This window comes from Varroa destructor, unplaced genomic scaffold (genome assembly GCF_002443255.2).
Source record: "Varroa destructor unplaced genomic scaffold, Vdes_3.0 BEIS01000003.1, whole genome shotgun sequence".
NCBI classification, from domain to species: Eukaryota; Metazoa; Arthropoda; class Arachnida; order Mesostigmata; family Varroidae; genus Varroa; species Varroa destructor.
In genome coordinates, this window is record NW_019211456.1 from 44343427 (window position 1) to 44363660 (window position 20234).

The 20234-nt window shown below is 38.5% G+C and overlaps 2 protein-coding genes across 6 annotated transcripts; one reads left to right on the forward strand and one right to left on the reverse strand.

Annotated features, from left to right (window-relative positions):
- Positions 1–6365: 6365 nt before the first annotated feature.
- On the forward strand, positions 6366–13296 carry msl-1 (male-specific lethal 1). 5 transcript variants are annotated; one of them, XM_086983759.1, is made up of 7 exons: positions 6366–6620; positions 6791–7336; positions 8595–9439; positions 10101–10350; positions 10818–10918; positions 11032–11271; positions 11635–13296. In XM_086983759.1, exons 3-7 carry the CDS (start codon positions 8658–8660, stop codon positions 11651–11653), a joined length of 1392 nt encoding a protein of 463 aa, XP_086839885.1. In that variant the 5' UTR covers positions 6366–6620; positions 6791–7336; positions 8595–8657; the 3' UTR covers positions 11654–13296. The 5 variants fall into 5 exon arrangements, with proteins under 5 accessions (XP_086839885.1, XP_022655124.1, XP_086839884.1 ...); XM_022799389.2 differs by having other exon boundaries at positions 8636–9439; XM_086983758.1 differs by having other exon boundaries at positions 6366–6597; positions 8636–9439.
- On the reverse strand, positions 13282–17173 carry LOC111248022 (small ubiquitin-related modifier-like). The gene is made up of 3 exons (XM_022799710.2): positions 16706–17173; positions 15617–15731; positions 13282–14847 (listed from the first exon to the last, which is right to left on the reverse strand). Exons 1-3 carry the CDS (start codon positions 16724–16726, stop codon positions 14516–14518), a joined length of 468 nt encoding a protein of 155 aa, XP_022655445.1. The 5' UTR covers positions 16727–17173; the 3' UTR covers positions 13282–14515.
- Positions 17174–20234: the final 3061 nt, after the last annotated feature.

Sequence of the window (20234 nt, forward strand, 5' to 3'; positions counted from 1 at the left end):
ATCAAGGGGACATCTTCGTTATATAGAAATCCAAGGAAACGTCGTTCATTAATGCTATTATTAGCAAACTATTCATTATAATTATGATTACCGTCAACCAGAACAACTTTGTAGTAGATACCGGTAGTTATTAGCTTCAGTGACCAACATAGCAATACCACGACGATACTAGGGACACCAGATAGCGCCGCAGTCCGAAAGGATTATTTTGTAGGATATATAAAGGCTTGTATAAGTGTTCAGAGGTAGCGTCACTAAGTACTAAGTGTTTACAGTTGCCATGAAACAAAGCGTACCATTAAGAGGACCAATTGTATACAACTTAGGTGACTTGCAAATCCCACCCGTTAGTTAATAAACCCCTTGGGGCTTATAATATTGATACTTTACAGCAGAACACCTGTACCTTTAATTTTAATCAGCTCACGACATAATTCGATTTAAATAATCTATTATATAACTAGATAAGAATGTTTTAAATGTACAGGCGGGTTCATTGATGCACTGTTTTGGTTGCCCTTCTTAATTCTTCATGTAATCGAGTTATTTAGAGCACAAGTGTGGAACTCGCTCTTCCCCAAGAGAGAGCGAGCGAGAATACCCACTAAACCACGATCCTCCCCATTAACTGCAACATTGTATTTCGCGAAGTGTATTCACGCAGGAAGTTAGATGGTGCGAATTTATCTTCTGAATGCAAAAATTATGACTTTGAAAAAAGCTTTGGTACTATGAAATTATTAAAAGATAATCATTACGTGTCGTGCGAAACGCTAAGCAAAGCATCATTACGTCCTACCTTTCGTTGACAGCAAACAAAAAAAAACTGGGAGACTCAAGAAAGTCATTGGCTCGTTTCGTATCAAATCTGTTGTGTTTGTAAAATTATATTCAATTTTACGATGGCTATATTTTATATCGCTACGATTTTTATTATAATAAATACTCTTGCATTGCGCGATTTCTTTGATTAGCTGAGCAGAAGCTATAGTGGCCGTAGGTTGATCTGGGTAAGGCGAAATAGGCCCGAGTAAAATACGATGAAGCAATTTTGAGCTTTTGAGTAGGGCAGAAACATTATAGAACAAACAAGCATTCTATTTGTGACATAAATTGTATTCGTTTCTGTTAGATACATCTCCATAGAATGTCTGTACTTATTTCGTCATTGAACGACACAGTTAATTATGTGTTCTTTGAAGAATTTTAATGCGGATTACTTGCAAACCATAAGCGTTTCGTTAATTACCCCCAGGATTGTCTCACCTATTAAGGATCATGTACTATAATTAACACAGCGTAATTAAACATATAATTGCTTCTATAAGATAGTCAAATAGTTCAAGATGTGCTTGGCTGGCAGGTATATTTCGTAAAGCCATAATTTCATTGAGAATAATGCGGGCGGCTCTCATTAGCAAAGATCTAATAATTGTTCTGGCTATATCTCATTGAAAATGTTTTGGTTTTTGGCAGACTAGTTAGATTTTCTAAAAACCTGAGCATAGTCCAAGCGATTTCAGTACAACTGCAAAGAATGGAATTTCAGAATGAAGCCAATGACATTTGGTACGTTAAGTAGTAACTTGGACAGCGACATTGATGTCAAAGAAAAGCATATCGTGAACAGACAGGGCACTGTTGGCACGTATATTCAGCGAAGGAAGTTCAAAATACATTAGATCATTGATCGGCATGCTGCTCTACTTCATCTCAGCATTTTTACGTCACCTCATTTTACTCCATAAATACGGTTTCGAACTCGCATTATTTCGAATCTTCAACGGATATCTGACTATTACACTTTTCGTTGATGATGTCCCCGTAATAGCGCAGTGAATAACATGTTTGCCTGATAAACTTAAAAGCACATGGTGGTCTAAGTTTGAATTCGAGCGTAAATACACCTTTTTATGGGCTAAAAGCCAGCCTCGACGCCTTAAGTATTGGGCGTATCCTTCACCACACGTTAGCTTTAAATACTACTGTAATTATCTGTATTCCTTGGACCAATCGGGTCCGATTGGTTTTTGAAGTCAAGTTTGAGACAGAACGCTCCCCTTTATTATAGGCTTTATAGTTGTCACTCATTTGAATTTAGCACTGTTTGTACCATATTTGTGCGTCATACATTATATATGCGCTCGTCGAGTTTAAAGCTTATAGACTTGTTGCTAATAAGGTACGTATATTTTGATGTTATTGATTGATTCATTCAAATGAAATACATAAAAAGTAGTTTACGTTTTGCTTTATTTTTTTCTGTATACCAGGTCAATAAATTTCCAAAAAAAGAAATTCCCAAAGAAGTTGAAAAAACTTATCCCAATTTCAACGGAGTGCCATCATGAAGCAGGTTAATTAGACTTAACATTCCCTCTATTTGAATTTACGTTACATTTAAGGATAATGGTTCGACACTATTAAATATTTTTATTTTTATCAATACCGTATAATTTAGAGCTAAACCATAACCGTAGTATAACACGAGTATGCGTTTATTTGCTTATATTCCATAGGGGCCTAAAGACGCGGCGTTACTTTATTTGCGCATGATGCCACCCCACCTGGAAAAAAAGAGCTTCTGTCGGTCGGAGGCGACTCGATGAAGTGATGCATTAGACCCATTTCACAACTCTTAGAATCCCTCTTGGAAAAAATCTTGAAATCCCGAAATAAGGAAAATTAACTTTTAGAATCTCACTGAATCCTGTTGTTTGAACATAGAACTGGTCATCACCATAAATGCATTGGATAAAACAGCTTATTTGAACATTTAGGAACAGCGCGTCGTATATAGGTCAACCGAAAAAATCCATGCCCAGCTACACGAGATACATAAAACAACATATTATTTAGCATCTTTTGCAGATGTTATGCGTTTACGGCTCTTTATATTGTGTTTAGCTACATTATAGCTAGTATTACAGTTCAAGGTTATTTAGCTGTGCTCGTACTAAACAAAGTCAATTGCACACTTTAGCCTTTAATATGAGCAGCGCCCACGGCTCCATTTATATCGCGTGCTGAAAAATAGTTCACGGCTATAAATATTCTTTGTCCACTGGGTTTATAACGGTTATCGGCCACATGAAACTATCTTTGAAGGGAATTTATCAAGTGTTAGCATTCATGCTCTAATATGCCCATTTAATATTTTTTTTATCCTGAAAGCCTACGGCGCAATTTTCGTTACTTTCAAGCCTTAGAGGGGTAGAGCAATGCACAAAACTCGACAAACACCTAAAGAAGGTTCTATGTGCTTTTTTCAAGGTGTTTTTGTCACTTCTCAGGGAATTCTACTTATAGACCGCCGCATAAGATTGTTTGCTAACGCACGAATTGTTAGGTTACTGAAATTAACTATTCATTAGCGTCTTTCAAGCTCATTTAGGTACGAAACTATGTCAACGTAGCCAAAACCATGTTTTTTTCTTTTCGTAGTTATGTAGCTCTGAATCTGGAACCTCAGAGCGATAAGTACCCAGCTCTTAACCACGTGTCTTCGAAAAGCTACTGAAAATAACTACCTCACCCCATTGAACCTTTATTGTGTGTCATATATACAACCATTCCTACTTTTGATTTCAAAGCTCAACACTTTTGGCTTTCCGCTAACGACAAAGTGCTAAGCGAAGTTAAATGCTGGCCCAGTTAAATTTCTATATTTTTCTAAGCCGAAACTCTGATACATTGCTTTGCAAATAAGTTCAGCTTAATAAAGGTTTTTCCGTTAACACGAGTTATTAAACTTAACTGCGACTAGTAACATTCATATTATGGACCCAGCTAACGACTGACATTTGGTCTCTATGGTGGATAGATCAATATTACTATTATGGGTACCGTGCCGTTGCTTACTGTTGTCATTTATCAATTCATACCGTCTATAGATAGCTACTAAAGCTCACGGGGACAGGGACAATTGGCACATTTTGTTATTGTATTATTGCTGGGCACTGATGACCTCAATCTCAACACGCAATGGAATTTCGGCTCCGATTTTGCATATTCACTACTGAGTATTTACTCTGGGAAAACCAAATGCTAATCAACAACATGCTGGAGCAAAAACCTCGTAACTGCAATAATCTAAATTTTATGACGTAATTGTTTGAATAAATGGCCCGGCTGGCATTTTCCGTACTCTAGAGTTTTTTATGACCCACACTTTTTCACTTTAAGTCAAAATTATGCGGGTATAATTGGTGAATAGAACTTAGAACAGCACACAGTTGTCAAACTAGTCAATGCGTACGAAATGCATGACTTATATATGTATATTGAGTCTGCGATAAATTAGATTGAAAAAAGCCCTCGTCAAGTAAGGCCGTTAGGCATTGCTTCAGATGGCTGGCTCCCAGCACGAAACCAAATGTATCTATGCGCGGTCACAAGTGGTCTAGGTAGAAACGCGAAAGATTGTCGTCTATAGGTCAACGCCCTCAACTTCTTTATTCGTTTTTCTCTGAATTTAAGAAGACAATCTTCCCTTGGTGTTTATATTCGACAATATTACATGGCAAGGGCAACAAGCATAAGTTGCGAATGACGGTCACGAAGTGACACCTGGAGCTTATCGAATGCAACGCTATCGGGCCCTCTGGGATCTACATCGTAAAGAGAACAACTTATACGTACAGACTGTTACATGCACGCACGTTTATCCTTTGGAATAGGTGAGTTTCTCGAACTCCGTTAAAAAGTGAGACGCAGTTGACTATACTACTAATGGCATGTTGGACGACAAGCTGGATCCAGGAAGACTTTCATCACGGACAGCAAATTTACGATTACATTTAATCTACAGAACTGTTAGCCTTGAGTCTGTAAAGAATAGATACATATTCGGCTAGAGAGATGCACGAGCGCACGTATGGCATATTCAAGGAAAAGGATAAGAAATCGTTATTTAGTTAGAAAGAGGGTTATGCGCTAGTTAACTGCGCTATCAACGCACACTACCAACTTTATTTACTCTAACATGCTTATAATACAGCATTATAGGAATGGTAGAGTATTCCATTTACAAATGTGTTTGACGGTTCGATGCTCTTTTTATTACAATATGTAAATATTTACCGCTACTTTCAATAATGTGAAATAAATACTCTCCAATTATAAAGAGACTTATACTTTACCCTATATATATACATACATAAATAACGGTTTCTATTTGTATATTTATATATATATATATATATATATATATAGGGTATGTATGGCTGATTTGCATTTTATTCCATTATTTCACATTTATGATGTAATGTTTTTTTGTAGGCCGTGTAGTACAGCAGGACCGGAGGAAGGCGGAGCAAATTAATAATATTCAATTAAACTTGGCCTGATATGACGGTACACACAACGAGATGTTTAGCAGCAGTAAACCATTCAGACAAACCTGACAACCTTTATACTTCACGATTCCATGTAATTACTAGCAAATCATATCTAAATGTATCACTATGTTCAGTACGATCTGCTGTGCCAAACCCAATAAGAATACACTTCTTGTCAAACAAGTGTCTTTGAGGTCTCGGATCAAAATTTCTATTTATACGATTACAAGCACATCGGATTATGCTGGGTGCACGTAAGTTCTGTTTAAATTCGAAGCTCTCCTTTAATTCGAGCGTAACTTATCAGCTGTCCTCCACCCCTCGCCCATTCGCGTGCTCATGGAATTTGTGGAGTACATAGGCTAGTATATGCAAATGTTGCTTTATTCTTATGACTGACTCCACCTGGAAAAAAGCACTGTCTGTATCATTTTTCGAATATCTTTATATGTAAGCAAATATTTCGATTTAGCTCAAATTAGCAAGAAAATCTACATTATTATTGAAGAATAAAACGGAGGTGCCGGGATCAGATATTTTTTCCGCTGTATTGGAAGATACGGTGTAAACAATAACGTTGATAGCCATGACTGTTCTGGGAAGAGCCATTATGATGCACAAACCTGTGTGTCTGTACACGTTAATTAGAAAACCTCATTACATAAATATGATATTATACGACTACCGTTACAAAGAACAAAAAGCCAGAAGATAAATTGCCTTACTTAATCAACCTTTGTACTTATTACGTTACTAATAATACCAAAATGGCGAAATTTTTTTTCTCGTCATTCGCTGTTTGTATATTTTCACTTACTACTATTAATTATTCTACGCTTTTTGATCATCGTTGTTATTTTCTTCTACACGAACCAATCGCGCAGCTCAAGCTAGACCGATGCGTTGCGAACAAGTCTCCCCCTATGCTAGACTTTGCCGGCTGCTTGCTTTTTGAGCACCGATTTGTTGTTTCTCTCTCTCTCTCCTTCGTCAGACAAACTGACTGAACAGCAAAAAAATACGCCACAGCAAACTACGCGGTAGTTAGAATCAGCAATAGTAGCAGCAGCCATCTTAAAGTTGCTTAGGTAGTGGGGTGCAGTAATAGTCGTAAAAGTACAACGGGAGCGCCTGTGTATGGTACTACAATCATAAACTCAGCGCTACCATTACTGTCGCGGCCGAAACTGTTGTCGCCTGCAATTTGCAGACTGCAGCTTCGTCTTGCTGTTACCGCTGCGTGGTGTCTTTCATCCATGTTAGTTTCGCGTTGGTTGGTTGGTAAGTTATGTGTGTATGTCTGTGTATGTGTGTGTGTGTGTGTCTGTGTGTGTGTATGTATCTGAAGAGAGCTAAGAAACAAAAAACATCGTCTCTATTCTGGTGTATCTAGAAAGGGATTCGGTCTGATGGAAACCCATTAAACTGAAATTTCATTTTGCCGGCTTTAGTTTAAACAGAAATCGTCGTCGTCGTCATCGTCTTCGTTATCGTTGTGTGCCAAACAAAATCGAACAAAAATCAAATGCACCGCTCTCATCGTTGCTCTCACAGTGCGCTTGTGCTTCTAGTTCTGGGTCTGGACGTCGTGTTCGTATTCGGGGACGGCTGTAACACCGGGTTCGATTCCAGTTGATGACACTTACATTGCGGGGCTCCTCGGGAGCGCTGACGCTGTTGGACATCCATCAAATCAATTCGAACGCCGTATAGATCCGTCGAAAAAAAGGATATAGAGAAAAGATCAGCAGGCGTCGGTGGCATCTATGACTGTTATATTGCATCTATTTTATGCTTGAGTAACTCTGTGAGCTGGAAACGGGGATTCCCAAGAGTTAAACTTGAAAGAATGTACAAGTATATTGTTATCTGAGGACCGCGAAGAGAAAAAGAGTAACTAACAATGAAAAACGGGTACTATATGATGTCGTGATGCACGTCATTGAAAAAGCTACGGTTCATCTAATCCTTGTCGTTGGACAGTAGCTATTTTCCAGGTATGTGTCTGCATTTCAATATCGCATAACATGGTGAACTGTGCAAATCATGTTTTAACTCTAGGCAGCTAATGATACGTTCATTTGGTGCTCATGCAAAAAAACAGCCTGTGATTTATATAACACCGCTTTCAGTGGAGTTATGCCGAAGTATATTTTCAATGAATATTCGCGGTCTACTGCACGATCAGCGTTGTGCTCCGCTGTGACACACATAAACAATTGCATTAATAATCAGTTAAGTCTGAGCCGTAGGGTCTTAAATGGGAGCGCCCGGCGCTGGTCTCTGTGTGTAGATGCAGCAGCTTTGTTTTCCAGGTGCTGTTTAAGGTTTAAGAAGACAGGCCGTAGTAAACGATTGTCACCATTACCCTCTACAATGGTAATAACTCTATGCACAAACAGTATGTCTTACTAGAGTAGTTCCTTTCTTCACGAACACTAGATTGGAATGTTTTTTTAATATTTTCGTATTTATTTAATAAAGTCCGTGTCTCTGTATTTCATCAAACCCCTTTGCAACATATATACGAAATCACCACAAACATTTTTACTTAGAAAAAATTTGAAATTAAAAAATCTCACCCCTATCTTTTAGTGTTTGATACGTAATAGAAAAAGCGGCCATAAACTTAACAGACTTGGAATAAGCCATACTGCTTCAAGTAATAGCGCACCAATTGACGCCAACTTATGATGCTGAACCCCAACTTGACCGATGTGCTTCAAATGATGCCGTTTGATGTGAAAGAGATTTTCAAATCACTACGCCTCAAATCGAATTATCTACTTTGAATGCACCAAAAGGCTCGGATTATACACGAAGTCACAGCCGTACCCGCCATAAGCATTCTTCCTTTGCACTTACTCATCTAAAGTATTCTACTGGGTATCTTTCTATCGGAGTAAGGGAATTATTATCGATGATTAATCAAGTCGATAAATTTGACATTAGATTTCCGCGCTGCACAATGTTCAACTTACGTCTCGGGCCATCAATGCTGCACTATTAAAACATGCCAGTGCAAAGAGCTTTTTGAAAGACGAGAAACAATATTTCAGTTAAATCCCACTAGTTGGGTGGAATTTTAGCTACTTAATACTTATGTGTACTACTTTACATTGATCTGCATCTTGCTAAAAGAACTCTTAAAAGCCTTGGCTTGACTTTCATGAAATATTCTCTATTTTCGATTGGCACTACTTGGGTAGTATACGTAGCGCCTTCCATTGTACCATTTTAACTAACTTTTTGCAGGTACATCTGTGCTTGCGTTCATATGTTCATGTGGTCGCCAGGCGATGCTACACCCTTAAGACTATGGGGGCTCCCCCAAAAATGGGTCAACACAACTCCCAACAGCGGCGACTGCCACTCGGTCTTAGCTCGGCTTCTCAACAGGAACTGAGCGCTACGGCCAACCAGGGGCCACAGCGATCCATTTCCAAGCCCAATCGAGCCAGAATCGTTCCTCCCGTTAAGCGTCCTGTACATCCTCGGCTTGCCAAGATGGCAACACCTCCGTCTCCAAAACGTGGGCGGGCCTCCGAGCTTGTCAAACTTTCAATAGGGACCGGTTACTTCTCACGGCCAGTGTTAGAGCTGACTCGAAGGAAACACCGTAGCACGTCATCGGCCATCAGTCCACCCGAGGTGAACAACTGCACAGCGGCTACAAGTCCGACCGTAGTTAATGGTATCAGCCCGACGGAGATATCGAAAACCAAAAATGAAGATCGAAAAACTAGTATTAGTACGTCAGCTTCTCATGATTTAGGTGAAGCATCCTCGGGATCAGTCCATTTTGAAGAGGTGGTGGTTATCAAACAAGAACCCCCTGGAACACCCATCGAAGGAAGACCGGTTGAACAGCTAATGCAAGAAGAACTACTAGCACAGAAAGATGCGGAGATTAAGAAGCTTCAGTGTGAAATCTCGAGACTTCGAGAGCAGGTTGCCAGACTTGAGGAACAGGTTGCAGACAATGAAAGCATGAAACCCCCTCGTGATACATTGAGGAATCGTTTCGAGCAGCAGCGATCAGTGGTTAGCGGCTCGAGCGCGCGGTTGCGACAACTGGAGAGTCTAGGTAAAAAATCCAGGTTAGTGGTAACATGGATGAGTGCAATTGTAGTGACTGATGACACTTTTTATTTTCGTTTCGGCTACTGCCAACGTTTTGTAACCGTAGCTCAAAAAGACGTGATGTGATATTATTGACCGTATGAGGCTATCCTCTTTCTATGTCCTTTTTTGCTTGGGAATATTTTGATTTATAACTTCTATTGAAAGACAGATGTTCCTTGGGTGCTCTTCGCGGGTTATTAGTTGTGTAGAAGCCAGTAGACCTCTAAGACGCGTACCACAAAAAAAACATAGTCAGATATAAAACCTTGGATAAGCTATGATCTGCGTGTACTGTATTTTTACGATAGGCTTTGTTTTGGTGAAAACCATATTATTTTATCTTGACACGTTTTTCTAATATTTGTAAAAGAAATAACAATCAGGCAGACTTTTCGAAGTTCTATTATAGTTCGATTAGTGTATACGTCCACAAAAGCAAAATCACTCGTTTTACATCGAGTAATGGCTTATCTTAAAAGAGCACACGACTTATTGGTATGCTGAGGTCTTTACTAGGAACTGCTCTTAAAGTCGCTCACACACCTGAAGCGAAGGAAGTCTAAAGATCTCGTTGTGGGGTAGCGCGAAGAGCTCAGATGTAACTTGTATGTGTTCTTCAATACGCGTTTCATTTAGGAAGAGCGTCCGTCTTAAAGATCTAACCGAAGACACCAAAAGTGGAAAAGCTCCTTTTGAAGAAGTTTTCGGAGATCCAATGCGTCCCATGACTGTCATGCCGTATGCGCTATACCAGCGAGTAATTGACTTGGACGAAGATTCCGAATGTCGCCACGTTAGTGGTTCCATAGAAGTCCCAAGCTGGAGAGAGAAGCCTGTAGAATGCATGGCTGAGGGTCGCAGAACAAGCGATAACCCTTCTCACGAGGTGAGCTGTTTAAAAAGTATTTTTCTAATAGTAGTCTCGAGTGCTCTTCGAAGTATATCATTGAAAGGAGATGCTACATATTCCATATCAAAATTATCCTCTGAGCGCTTCTGTAGATCGACTAATTTTGCTCGCTATATACAGAAGATCCATTTATGATTTATCAAGCCTAAAATGTATCATATACATGTGTTGAATAGTATGATGAACCGAAGTAATTTTTTATAATGATGTCTTACAAAATTTTACGGCTGACTGGATCGCTAGTACGAAATAATCTTAGATTTAATTTATACTATGTTGGTTTTGAAGTCTATTTATTTTTTTCGCAACACTCTGTCCGCTTGAAAATTGGAAAGTTCGTATGATTCTCTAACAACGTGTTTGGTAACTGGCATTTAGAGTTCATCAGCAGTTCCGTAGAAGTCGAACACAACTAACGTTCACTTGCGATGAATATGCTTCAGGCAACCGGAGATGAAGTCTACCTCAAACGTCATCTTAAGCTGGAAACAGATGAAAAACGCCGCAAACGATGGGACCGTCAATGGATGCTGGAACAAAAAAAGTATGATCTATTCACTAGGACAATCAAACAGAGTTTAGGACAGCAATAGTAGCAATTTGCGCTCAAAGTCAAAAGAATAAATTTCTTCTTTTTTTTTTTTGTTTTGATTCCAGTTTTGAACGGGCACGGCGACGCCAGGCTCGACGGCGTTCATCCCTTACGGCGACTCAGTTAGGAGCAGGTACCAGTTTAGGCTCTTCTCAAAAAGCCTCTTTGGGATCTTTCCCGCGATCTCGGATTGGGCAAAGAGTAAATTCTCTATTTCCATCAGGTTCCCGACTACAAGCGGTTGAATTAGCAGAACAGGTGCCCGTAGTTGCCTGGGGCTGTAGTGTGCCTCAAATTAAACACAGGTATGTGCTTGGCTCACCAACAATTACTATTAAGAAGGATTATCAACTGCCGTTGGATTATGGTTTTTTTCTATCGAGTCAAATTGTGATCTTGTCAAAAGGTGCATTCCAGCGATGCTTTGTCTTTTTAATACTATATTTTAAGTATATTCATATGTATCTATTATTCTAATTTTTTTGGGATAACTATTATGCGGTACTGCGGTTCTTATTTTTCAAAACTGTGCCATTATATCACTGAGTATTGTCGATGAATACAGCTCGAAGAACCATGCCATGTTTCGTAGCGAATGAAAAAAGTGTCATTAGATCTATTCTAGTGATACAGTTTTAACTATCGTTTCATCACTTAATGTGTTACAGGGAATTCTCGTTTAAATAGTATCTCCGTTTCACAAGTAGAAGGTCGATGTTTTTACACACCAGCCAACAACATTGCGACGGCTTGATCCCGATAATTATGAACAGGAATGAATCCTCCTCTATATTGCGCTGCAATCCCTCGAAGGATACTCCCAATAGAATCGTTATTTCAAACGGATATCGGTGGACATATTGAAGGAAGGTGCACAAACTACTACAAACGGTTTTGCTACAAAACAATACGCACCGTGCACGAACATAGAGGAACTAGCCTTAGAGGAGCAGCGATCAAATATCTGTTCTGGGTCATCATATCGACGAACGTTGAGCTTATAAAGATGATCATTCATAAGGTGTATTCATTTATATTATAATTATTATTTATACATTTAATCAAATGACTCTTAAAACCGGCCTTTGTTTGCTACGGGCTCTGTGATGTTCAGCCTATTCAGCACGGCATTGATATTAATGGCATTATAATGATATGACACAAATGAAATAGTTAAACGATACAGACCAATATGTGGGAATATTATATAAGGATACAATCATATACCTACGATAAGCGTAAAGGAGGCAATGACACTTATAAGACTTAAATAAACTGTTAGAAGATTAATTTCGAAAACGTTAATTTACTTGTTTTAAAAATGTTTAATTTAAAAATACTGCGAATGAACAGGCGAAAAGATTCACCTACAAGCCCGTACCAGAATTATACAGCTATGTGATTCCTTCGACTAGTGGCAAACACAACACAAATCGTGGGTAATTAATACAATTTTTTTGGTCTGGATCGGAGTGGGACCTACTACAGTTTTATTGTATTTTATACGTATAAGCCTAAACGTATCTATATCTACCACTGAAGTTACTCAACCTGTTGTATTGCTGTGTCCTGAACTGTATATTGATCGGTCTACGTTTCCATCGGAACGTGCACATGATCCTATATATGCTCCATTTGTGAGTGGAAATACTGACGAACTACGGAACTATCAAAGTCCCCATATACAAAAGTGAGTGTCGTTGGTGTACCTATTGACTGAGACACAATAAACCAAAATCAAACACTATATACACCAACAAACACACTAAGTTCTAAGATAAAATCAATAATGCGAAGCCTTTTCTTTCTCTTATTTGTTGTCAAATGCAAAATTGTCGCATTTTTAAGGATATTAATACATTTCTTAAAGCATCTTCATGCAAACAAACGTGAAAAACTACAACTGTTCACGTAAATGTGTTTCGCAAAAAAGCGATTGTATGTGTAACCGTGCTTTGCACTAAACTGCGGTTTTTCAGTATTATTAATACTTATACGAATGTAATACAATTTCGGTAAATTTTTTTTGGGTTATCGAAGATTACACAAGAAATGTATATGGTCATTTAAATTTCTAAAAGTTCTCTAGCTCAGCTATTTGCACGAAAGTGCATTGTAGAACACATGAAAAGAAATGCGGAAACATCCGTGAACACTGCAGTAGCAGTCGCGGCCAGATCATGTAAACATGTATATAACGAATGCCAACAAATGAAAGAAGATATACGTGACATTGTGTACATAGACCAAACGAGTACTCAAATCGGTATTAAAGATAACAAAAAAAATAAAGACAAAGAGTAAAGAAAAGAGACTTGTGATAATCCAAACGGAGTAAGTCTTTATTTTCGTTATATATATATATATATATATATATATATATATATATATATATATATACATATATGTCGTTTGTTATCTACGCTTTGATAATTCATATATATAGATTTTTGTATATACATTGCGTTTACAGAAGCGTGACATTTTTACATTTGTTGTTAATGTTACTTAAGGTGTTCTCACCTAATATGTACTTTTTGCTCGCATTTATCATTCGTTCACTTTCCTTTATCATGCTCTCTTCCTTACAGTTGTTAATGTACATTGAATCCTATCCAGTGGTCATCAAAGAATAGGGGTCTCTCAAAAAACATAGTAGGGAGTTATTTAGTGGTACTAGGACAATAATATACTTGTAATATTCAATACCGATGTTGCTGTTATTCATAATCCTCGATTCAACTCGAATAGCTTTTCAGTAAATGGCGCTAATAAAAAAAGGACGAAGGTAAAACGTCAGTTAAACAATCAAGGTTTCGTCACCTCTTCTTGCTTCCGTCATCATTGTCATTAGACATAATAATGGTAATAACTATCATAATTTCCAAATTGATGTGATTTTAGAAATTCGCGTATCGTAACATCACATTATGACCACTCGTGCCGCACACTGTCAAGCAAACCATTAATGCACGAACCTTGTGGCGATATTTTTACTGGTGTTATCGTGGTCCATAAAATTAAAAAATGTAAATAACTGATATTAGCTAATCGGTAAAATCAATGAGATAAGCCATACTTGCAACGAATGACTACATCATGGATTAGCCATAGATCAGTGTGCTCTGATTGTGAATACCGTCTACCATAGTTTACATCCGAATTTCTACGAAATTACCCATCGCACAAAATAACAAGCAGCTCACCGAAAACAGTTATCGTCTATATTAAAGTGGCACAAGCTGATACAACTGTTTCTCGAGTCGAAAACTGTTTACTACTGTTCTCCTCTATCTCCATCTCCTCTCTCTCTCTGTCTCCCTTTCTCTCGCTCGAAACAGATCTTAATTAGTAATCGGGGTGAGACAACTCGTGACTTAAGGAATTCACTTTTATACTCTGTTGATAGCCCTACTATTATGTTGTTTTTTTAAAGTCTAGCATGTTTATTATATGTATAAAAACTCATTACCGAGTCACCAAAAGATACAATACCTAAGCTAGAGGATGTGGACAGATAGAAAGAAAACTGTAGTGTCATTCTACAGATCATATTCTTCTTCTCTGATCTAAATTGTGCGCGTTAGAGCAGATTGGAGCAGATCGTTGTTCAAACGAGCTCTCTAATATCCTTGTCGACCACCGGCGCGCTCGCGATTGAGGTATACGATTGAAACAACGATTAGTTGAGCTGCAAGCACTAGCTGTGCTATAGCTGCTTGAGCCCCCTGTCTGTTCGACGAAGGCTTCGATCACATCGTCATCTTCAAGAGACAAGCCACGTGGAGTGTCTGTGTCAGAGACGGGGCTTCCATCGAATATCAGGCGAACGGATCCTGCAGCAACACCGACCCTTTCTGCGTAATTTTTCTTAATTTTGCCTAGGTGAACAGAAAAACCAAAGCGCGAGTAAGCATGTTTAGTCCTTCAATAAGTGTACATTGGGAGCATAGTCGTATACTCCTGAGGGCCAGTGTTAACTACTGACCAAGCGAAATAAGAAGTCTGATCTAAGCAGAAGTAGCTTTTCCTGAAAGTTAGCATGTTACCAGTCATATAACGCATTCCAGGATACCGTATGTCAAAGAAGCTAAAGGTTAACTTCTTTACGTGCGATATCCTATGAACATAATTTTTTTTTTTGAAGTCATCTATTGTTTTAGAAACGCCCCTATCAGTAAAGTTGCCAACACACCTGCTGATGATAGATAATTATAAAAATTTGCAGAGCTTTAAAAAATTGAAACTATCAGGCAGCTACTTGCAGCAAACCCCAGAGCTGAATACGGCTTCACCATTTTTTTTATTCATTGCCGTGTCGTTCATATTTTTACTTAGCTTCTGGATCACAGCTTCGCTGAAAATAAGAAAGTGCTATTATCCTTTACGTAAATTAATCGAAAATAATAACGCCGGCTTCTTCAGATTTCTAGATAAATTATACTATTAAACTCAATGAGATTTGGAATAAAAGATCAAATTATAGGGCATTGCGCATGTACACCCGACAGCTGAAAGCACCTTCTGTGAGCCTGATAAACACTGCATACTGTCTAACTAATTCATCAAATAGGCGGCTAGATTATTGTAAATGGGAAACTAGCAATGGTTATTGTTAACAACAGAAAAAAGAATTTCACAAGCACTTACTAAACGGCGTGGTCATTTTCAATCGGAAATGTATTTCATCGCCCTCCTGTCCTTTCACCTTGAGCTTGATGAATTCTTTCGCATCTGCTGACGAGTTTGATGGTCCAGGTCGTTCCTAAAATCCATATCGAAAGCGATGCTTATACATCTCTATTACCTATTACCTGCTGATATCATCAAAGGTCTTCCTGCGTGTTAAAATGTCACGTGTACATAAATTGGCTAAGGAGATACATGCTTAGACTTTGCGTAATAATATGATTATTTGGATATACATGCTAACACCTCGACGACTTTTAGCCGTAGATATTCACGTAAAAATTAACCATTGTTAGTAAGTACATGGCGTCCAATGGTAACGATCGATGGATCAATAAATGCACTATTCTTTCGATTGTCTAAACGTTTCGAGTGCTACATCCGGTATTGCCATTAGATATTACTTCAAACGGTTGGCTCCCAACACTGAATGAAGTGTCTGTACGCCCTGATTCGAGCCTAGACCGCTACGCGTCTCAATGTTTAATAAGCAAACACGTTACTCAGAACGCTATCACGATCTTCTAATCACCCTTCACGTGAACTTTTTATTGATTCTGCCACTTCTCGCAATCTAAAGTGATCTTGTCGATCACTATTATTACTCGCTTTGATTGAAAATTGGATCTCATTTACGTAAAACATGGCTACTTTTAAGCATAAGGTTCAACCGCCCCTTCAGGGTGGTCCGTTTTTTTTATCAAGACAATCCTTTGCGAGGAACTGCAAACCTATGTCTTTTTATCTGTTTCTTCCGTAGATTTGCTATGCATCCGCTAGTGTGTACGCGCACCTGGCGCCACAACATCAAGCAGCATCTACAAGAATAACTCAATTTTGAGTTGAACTCCTGTTTGCATAGTTGTAAATGTTTGCCTTAAGCTAGCTGGAATACGTATTCTTGACGATATATACCGATTGTGATATTCACACGGACAAACATTTTAGCAAACTGACTGCTTATCATAGGGCAGCATGGTCTAACGAACCGTTTATCATTTAGGACGTCCAGTAATTTATCCCTATTCGATCAAATCCATCTAAACTTACCGCGGCGGGATCAGAACTCATGTTGTTTCGTGCTGAGTGACGGTGTGCCAGAGACTTGGCGGAGGAACGGGTGCCGCCGCTCCGATGTTGAAGCTATTGTAGACCGCCGCTTTCTACTCAACAACAACAACACCAACAGAGGCATAGACGAAGTACCTTGTTAGGACACAAGCGATTCACGAACCGGCGAAACGACACAACAAACTCCGATAGAGAGCAAATGAAAGCGTGATAATGAGTCCGGTACAAACGACGCCTGCCGTCAGGCCGACTCTCGACTCGCTCTAACAGCGCCTAGCAATAACAATGCCAAATGATCCCGCATTGGCGCGGGGTGTGTGTGAGTTGCGGCTAGCCACAGCGTGCTGCTCCACCGGAGCAAACTCTTGCGCAAACTATGAGACCCTAGGCCTACAGGAGCGACACCGGTGGTAAAACATAAAGCAGACGAATTCCTTTAGGTGATGTTCGGCAACAGAACCACTAGCACCAGCGCCATATGAGAAGACCAGAAGAACCGCAAGAGCTGATACAGGCTAGATGCAGCACGGGTTCAAGAGACGGAGCCGTCTACAGCCGCATCAGCGTATGGAGAGGGAATGACCATTTGAGAAATAATAGAACTCATTTCTTGTGGTCCATTGTAAAAGACATTTTATGATAGTTAAGAGGCATGTAACGGTCGTACGTTGGTACTTGATGACGAGGTAGAGCGCTGAGTGTTATCCTTTGCCATCGGCTCACTGTACGATTATCCTCAGCTAACCCTCAAAATAAAATCGATGAGAAATTGGCAATGTAAATGATAATTTTACATATTTTGTAATTTTTCGTTACTATTAATGTAAAGATGGTGATGGTGGTTTGGAATTAGGTACAAAGCTTAATTATAGTCTAATATAGTCACGGTTATGAAGAATCCAATCGAAAGCATTTGTTTCTACCTATAGTTAAGTGCGATAATAATTTAGAAAGCATTAATTAAACTACGAAGCTAAACTAAAACGTGTATAAATAGAAAATATGAATCCAGAATGTAAATAACTGTCAAAATCGATATTGCTATCAATCAATATTTTTTCTAGTAACGGAAATTTACCAGCAAGGATGCCAGCGTTTATCGGCTGCGACAAATTTTTTCAAGCTCGCCATTGCCTATTTGGCAAGCAAAATCTAAGCATTCAGATTTAGCAATTTTTCATGACGAATAAAGGGAAAAAAATGTTTCGTTTCAGGGTACCCTATAAAATGATATTTTAATTAGTAACAAAATTTTCAGGTGTGATTTGTCAACAAAATATATTCGATATTCCCTTTAAAATATTAAATTCACAGATATGAAGTTTCCCTGCTGCTACTATTCTGCGTCAGCAATGTGGTCGAGCATTATTGAAGCATATGAGAAGTTAGCAAAAAAGAGCAACACTAAGAAATATATATATATATATATATATATATTTCTTAAAATATTTACAAATATGTATTATCTACAGGGCTTCTTATGCTAATTGAAAATGTAGAAAATATAATTATCTTTACGGAACGAAAGTAAAGCCCATATTGATTAATTCTACCTTCTTTGTTAGTATCTATCAACTTAGGCTTCATAAGAAGTTATAAATTCGGCCTAGCTGTACAGCAAAGGAAATAGAATTAGGTCAGACTTTTTCTGCCTTTGGAAGCCAAAACTGCGGGAAAACTGCTTCCGCTACTATTTTGAATTTATCACGAAATTAAAAACAGTAATTTCCAAAAATATTTGGGGCTGAAAATCCTGCATTTTTTTGGCGAACGAAAACTCGACAAACAACAATATAAGAATAGATTTGCTGTCAAAGCCAACAAGGAATTAGCTATACATTAATTTAGCGAATCAGAACTTTTCACATTCATGTCCACAAGTTAGCCGTAACAGGAAAACGCCCGGTCGAATAAGTTACTCTGCTTTGTATCTTAAGCATAAACTCATGCGACTTTTATAAGGAAATGTAAATACTAAATCCTTCTAATGGCAACTTGACGATATAATTGCCGCTATATTGATTCGATAGTTGCGCTGTGTTTTTAAATTGAGAATTTGAGTGGACATGCTAAATATTAACAGTTTGAGAAGCAACCACGGACTTACCAATTCAAAGAGCTAGTAAATATTCGTGGTTGATGCCAGATATCTACGTTAAAAAATAACATTGCCTTTCTTCAATCAAATTCAGGGTCATATATACGACCAGAGAAAATTGCATCAGCCGACTGTATCAGCAAATTCGAGTAGAGCCAGCTGAGTAATTTAAGTTGAAAATGGCATTGAATTCTCTAAAATATGGAAGGAAAAAACAACTTTAACAGAAGATTTATACTAAGTCGACTCTTTAGGTTTCGTGAGGCCAGTTGGAGGTGCTAATGTTATTAGTACTCTGTATGCTATCCACAGCCGATTATATGCATTCCGCTTAACAGAGACACATTGAGCTGAGAAGCCGACCTTGTAGAATGTCGGACGAACCTTCGGGGGTGGATTGGGGACGATGGCGCCACGAATCTCAAGCTATTTGTTCTGTCGAATTCAGTTTACCGACACAGCTTCATGTACTCTTAAAAACTTCCTTCATGTTCCTTAAAAACCTCAACAGCGGTTGGTTTTGTTCGCTATGTCAAATCGGACGACTCAATGAAATACCCTCTGCGTCACACCACGTTCTGGTTTCCTGGGTTAGGAACCGAATTTCTATCTGGTAAATGATTTATGATCCAGTATACAATTAATTATGCAAGATTTTTTTCTTTCTTTATTGATTCGTTTGCACAGAGTGGAAATTTGTTTGCGTCAATCTACCCGCTAGGGGCCTATTGCTTGCGGCTCAGTAGGAATTAGAAAATACGCAAACATACCAAGCTATATTTGATCTGAAACTATAATTGGGTTCTAGTTATATGTATACTATAATAGGCAAACACTTTACGTAGCTTTTTACCGATTTTGTAGTAAGTCACTAATATAACAGCCAATCCCATGTCTCTGTCCTTTATCAAATCTCCCAACCTCGCCCTTTGTCTACCTAAACTATTCTGTATCACTCCGCCTTCTCTAAGGGAAGGCAAAAGTAGACCTACATTCAAAGCCTATACGGCTAAATAAGGTAGGCCAATCGTTGGGAAAAATCAACTCGTTACGTAAAAATAAATAAATTAATAAATATTCAATAAGAACAAATATAATATAATATAAGAACAAACTTTTAAGATGTATTTGCTATTTTACAATAACACCTTCGCATCACTTGTTATTCATCTTTGCCTAATGTTCTTCAACTGTCTGTGAATGATGTAAAGCTATGCTATTATTAGTCTCTTGACATGGTTTGCTTGTGTACACCTCCATTTCGGAACGCCATTCTTTCGGTCTTCGTATATAGCAAGTAGAATCAATTTTTAAAATAAAATGCCAATGCATATAGAGGGGTCAAGTGTGTCAAGGGACGACGCACTAAGATGTTAGCTAGCCTATCACACAAATGTGTGAGTACATAAC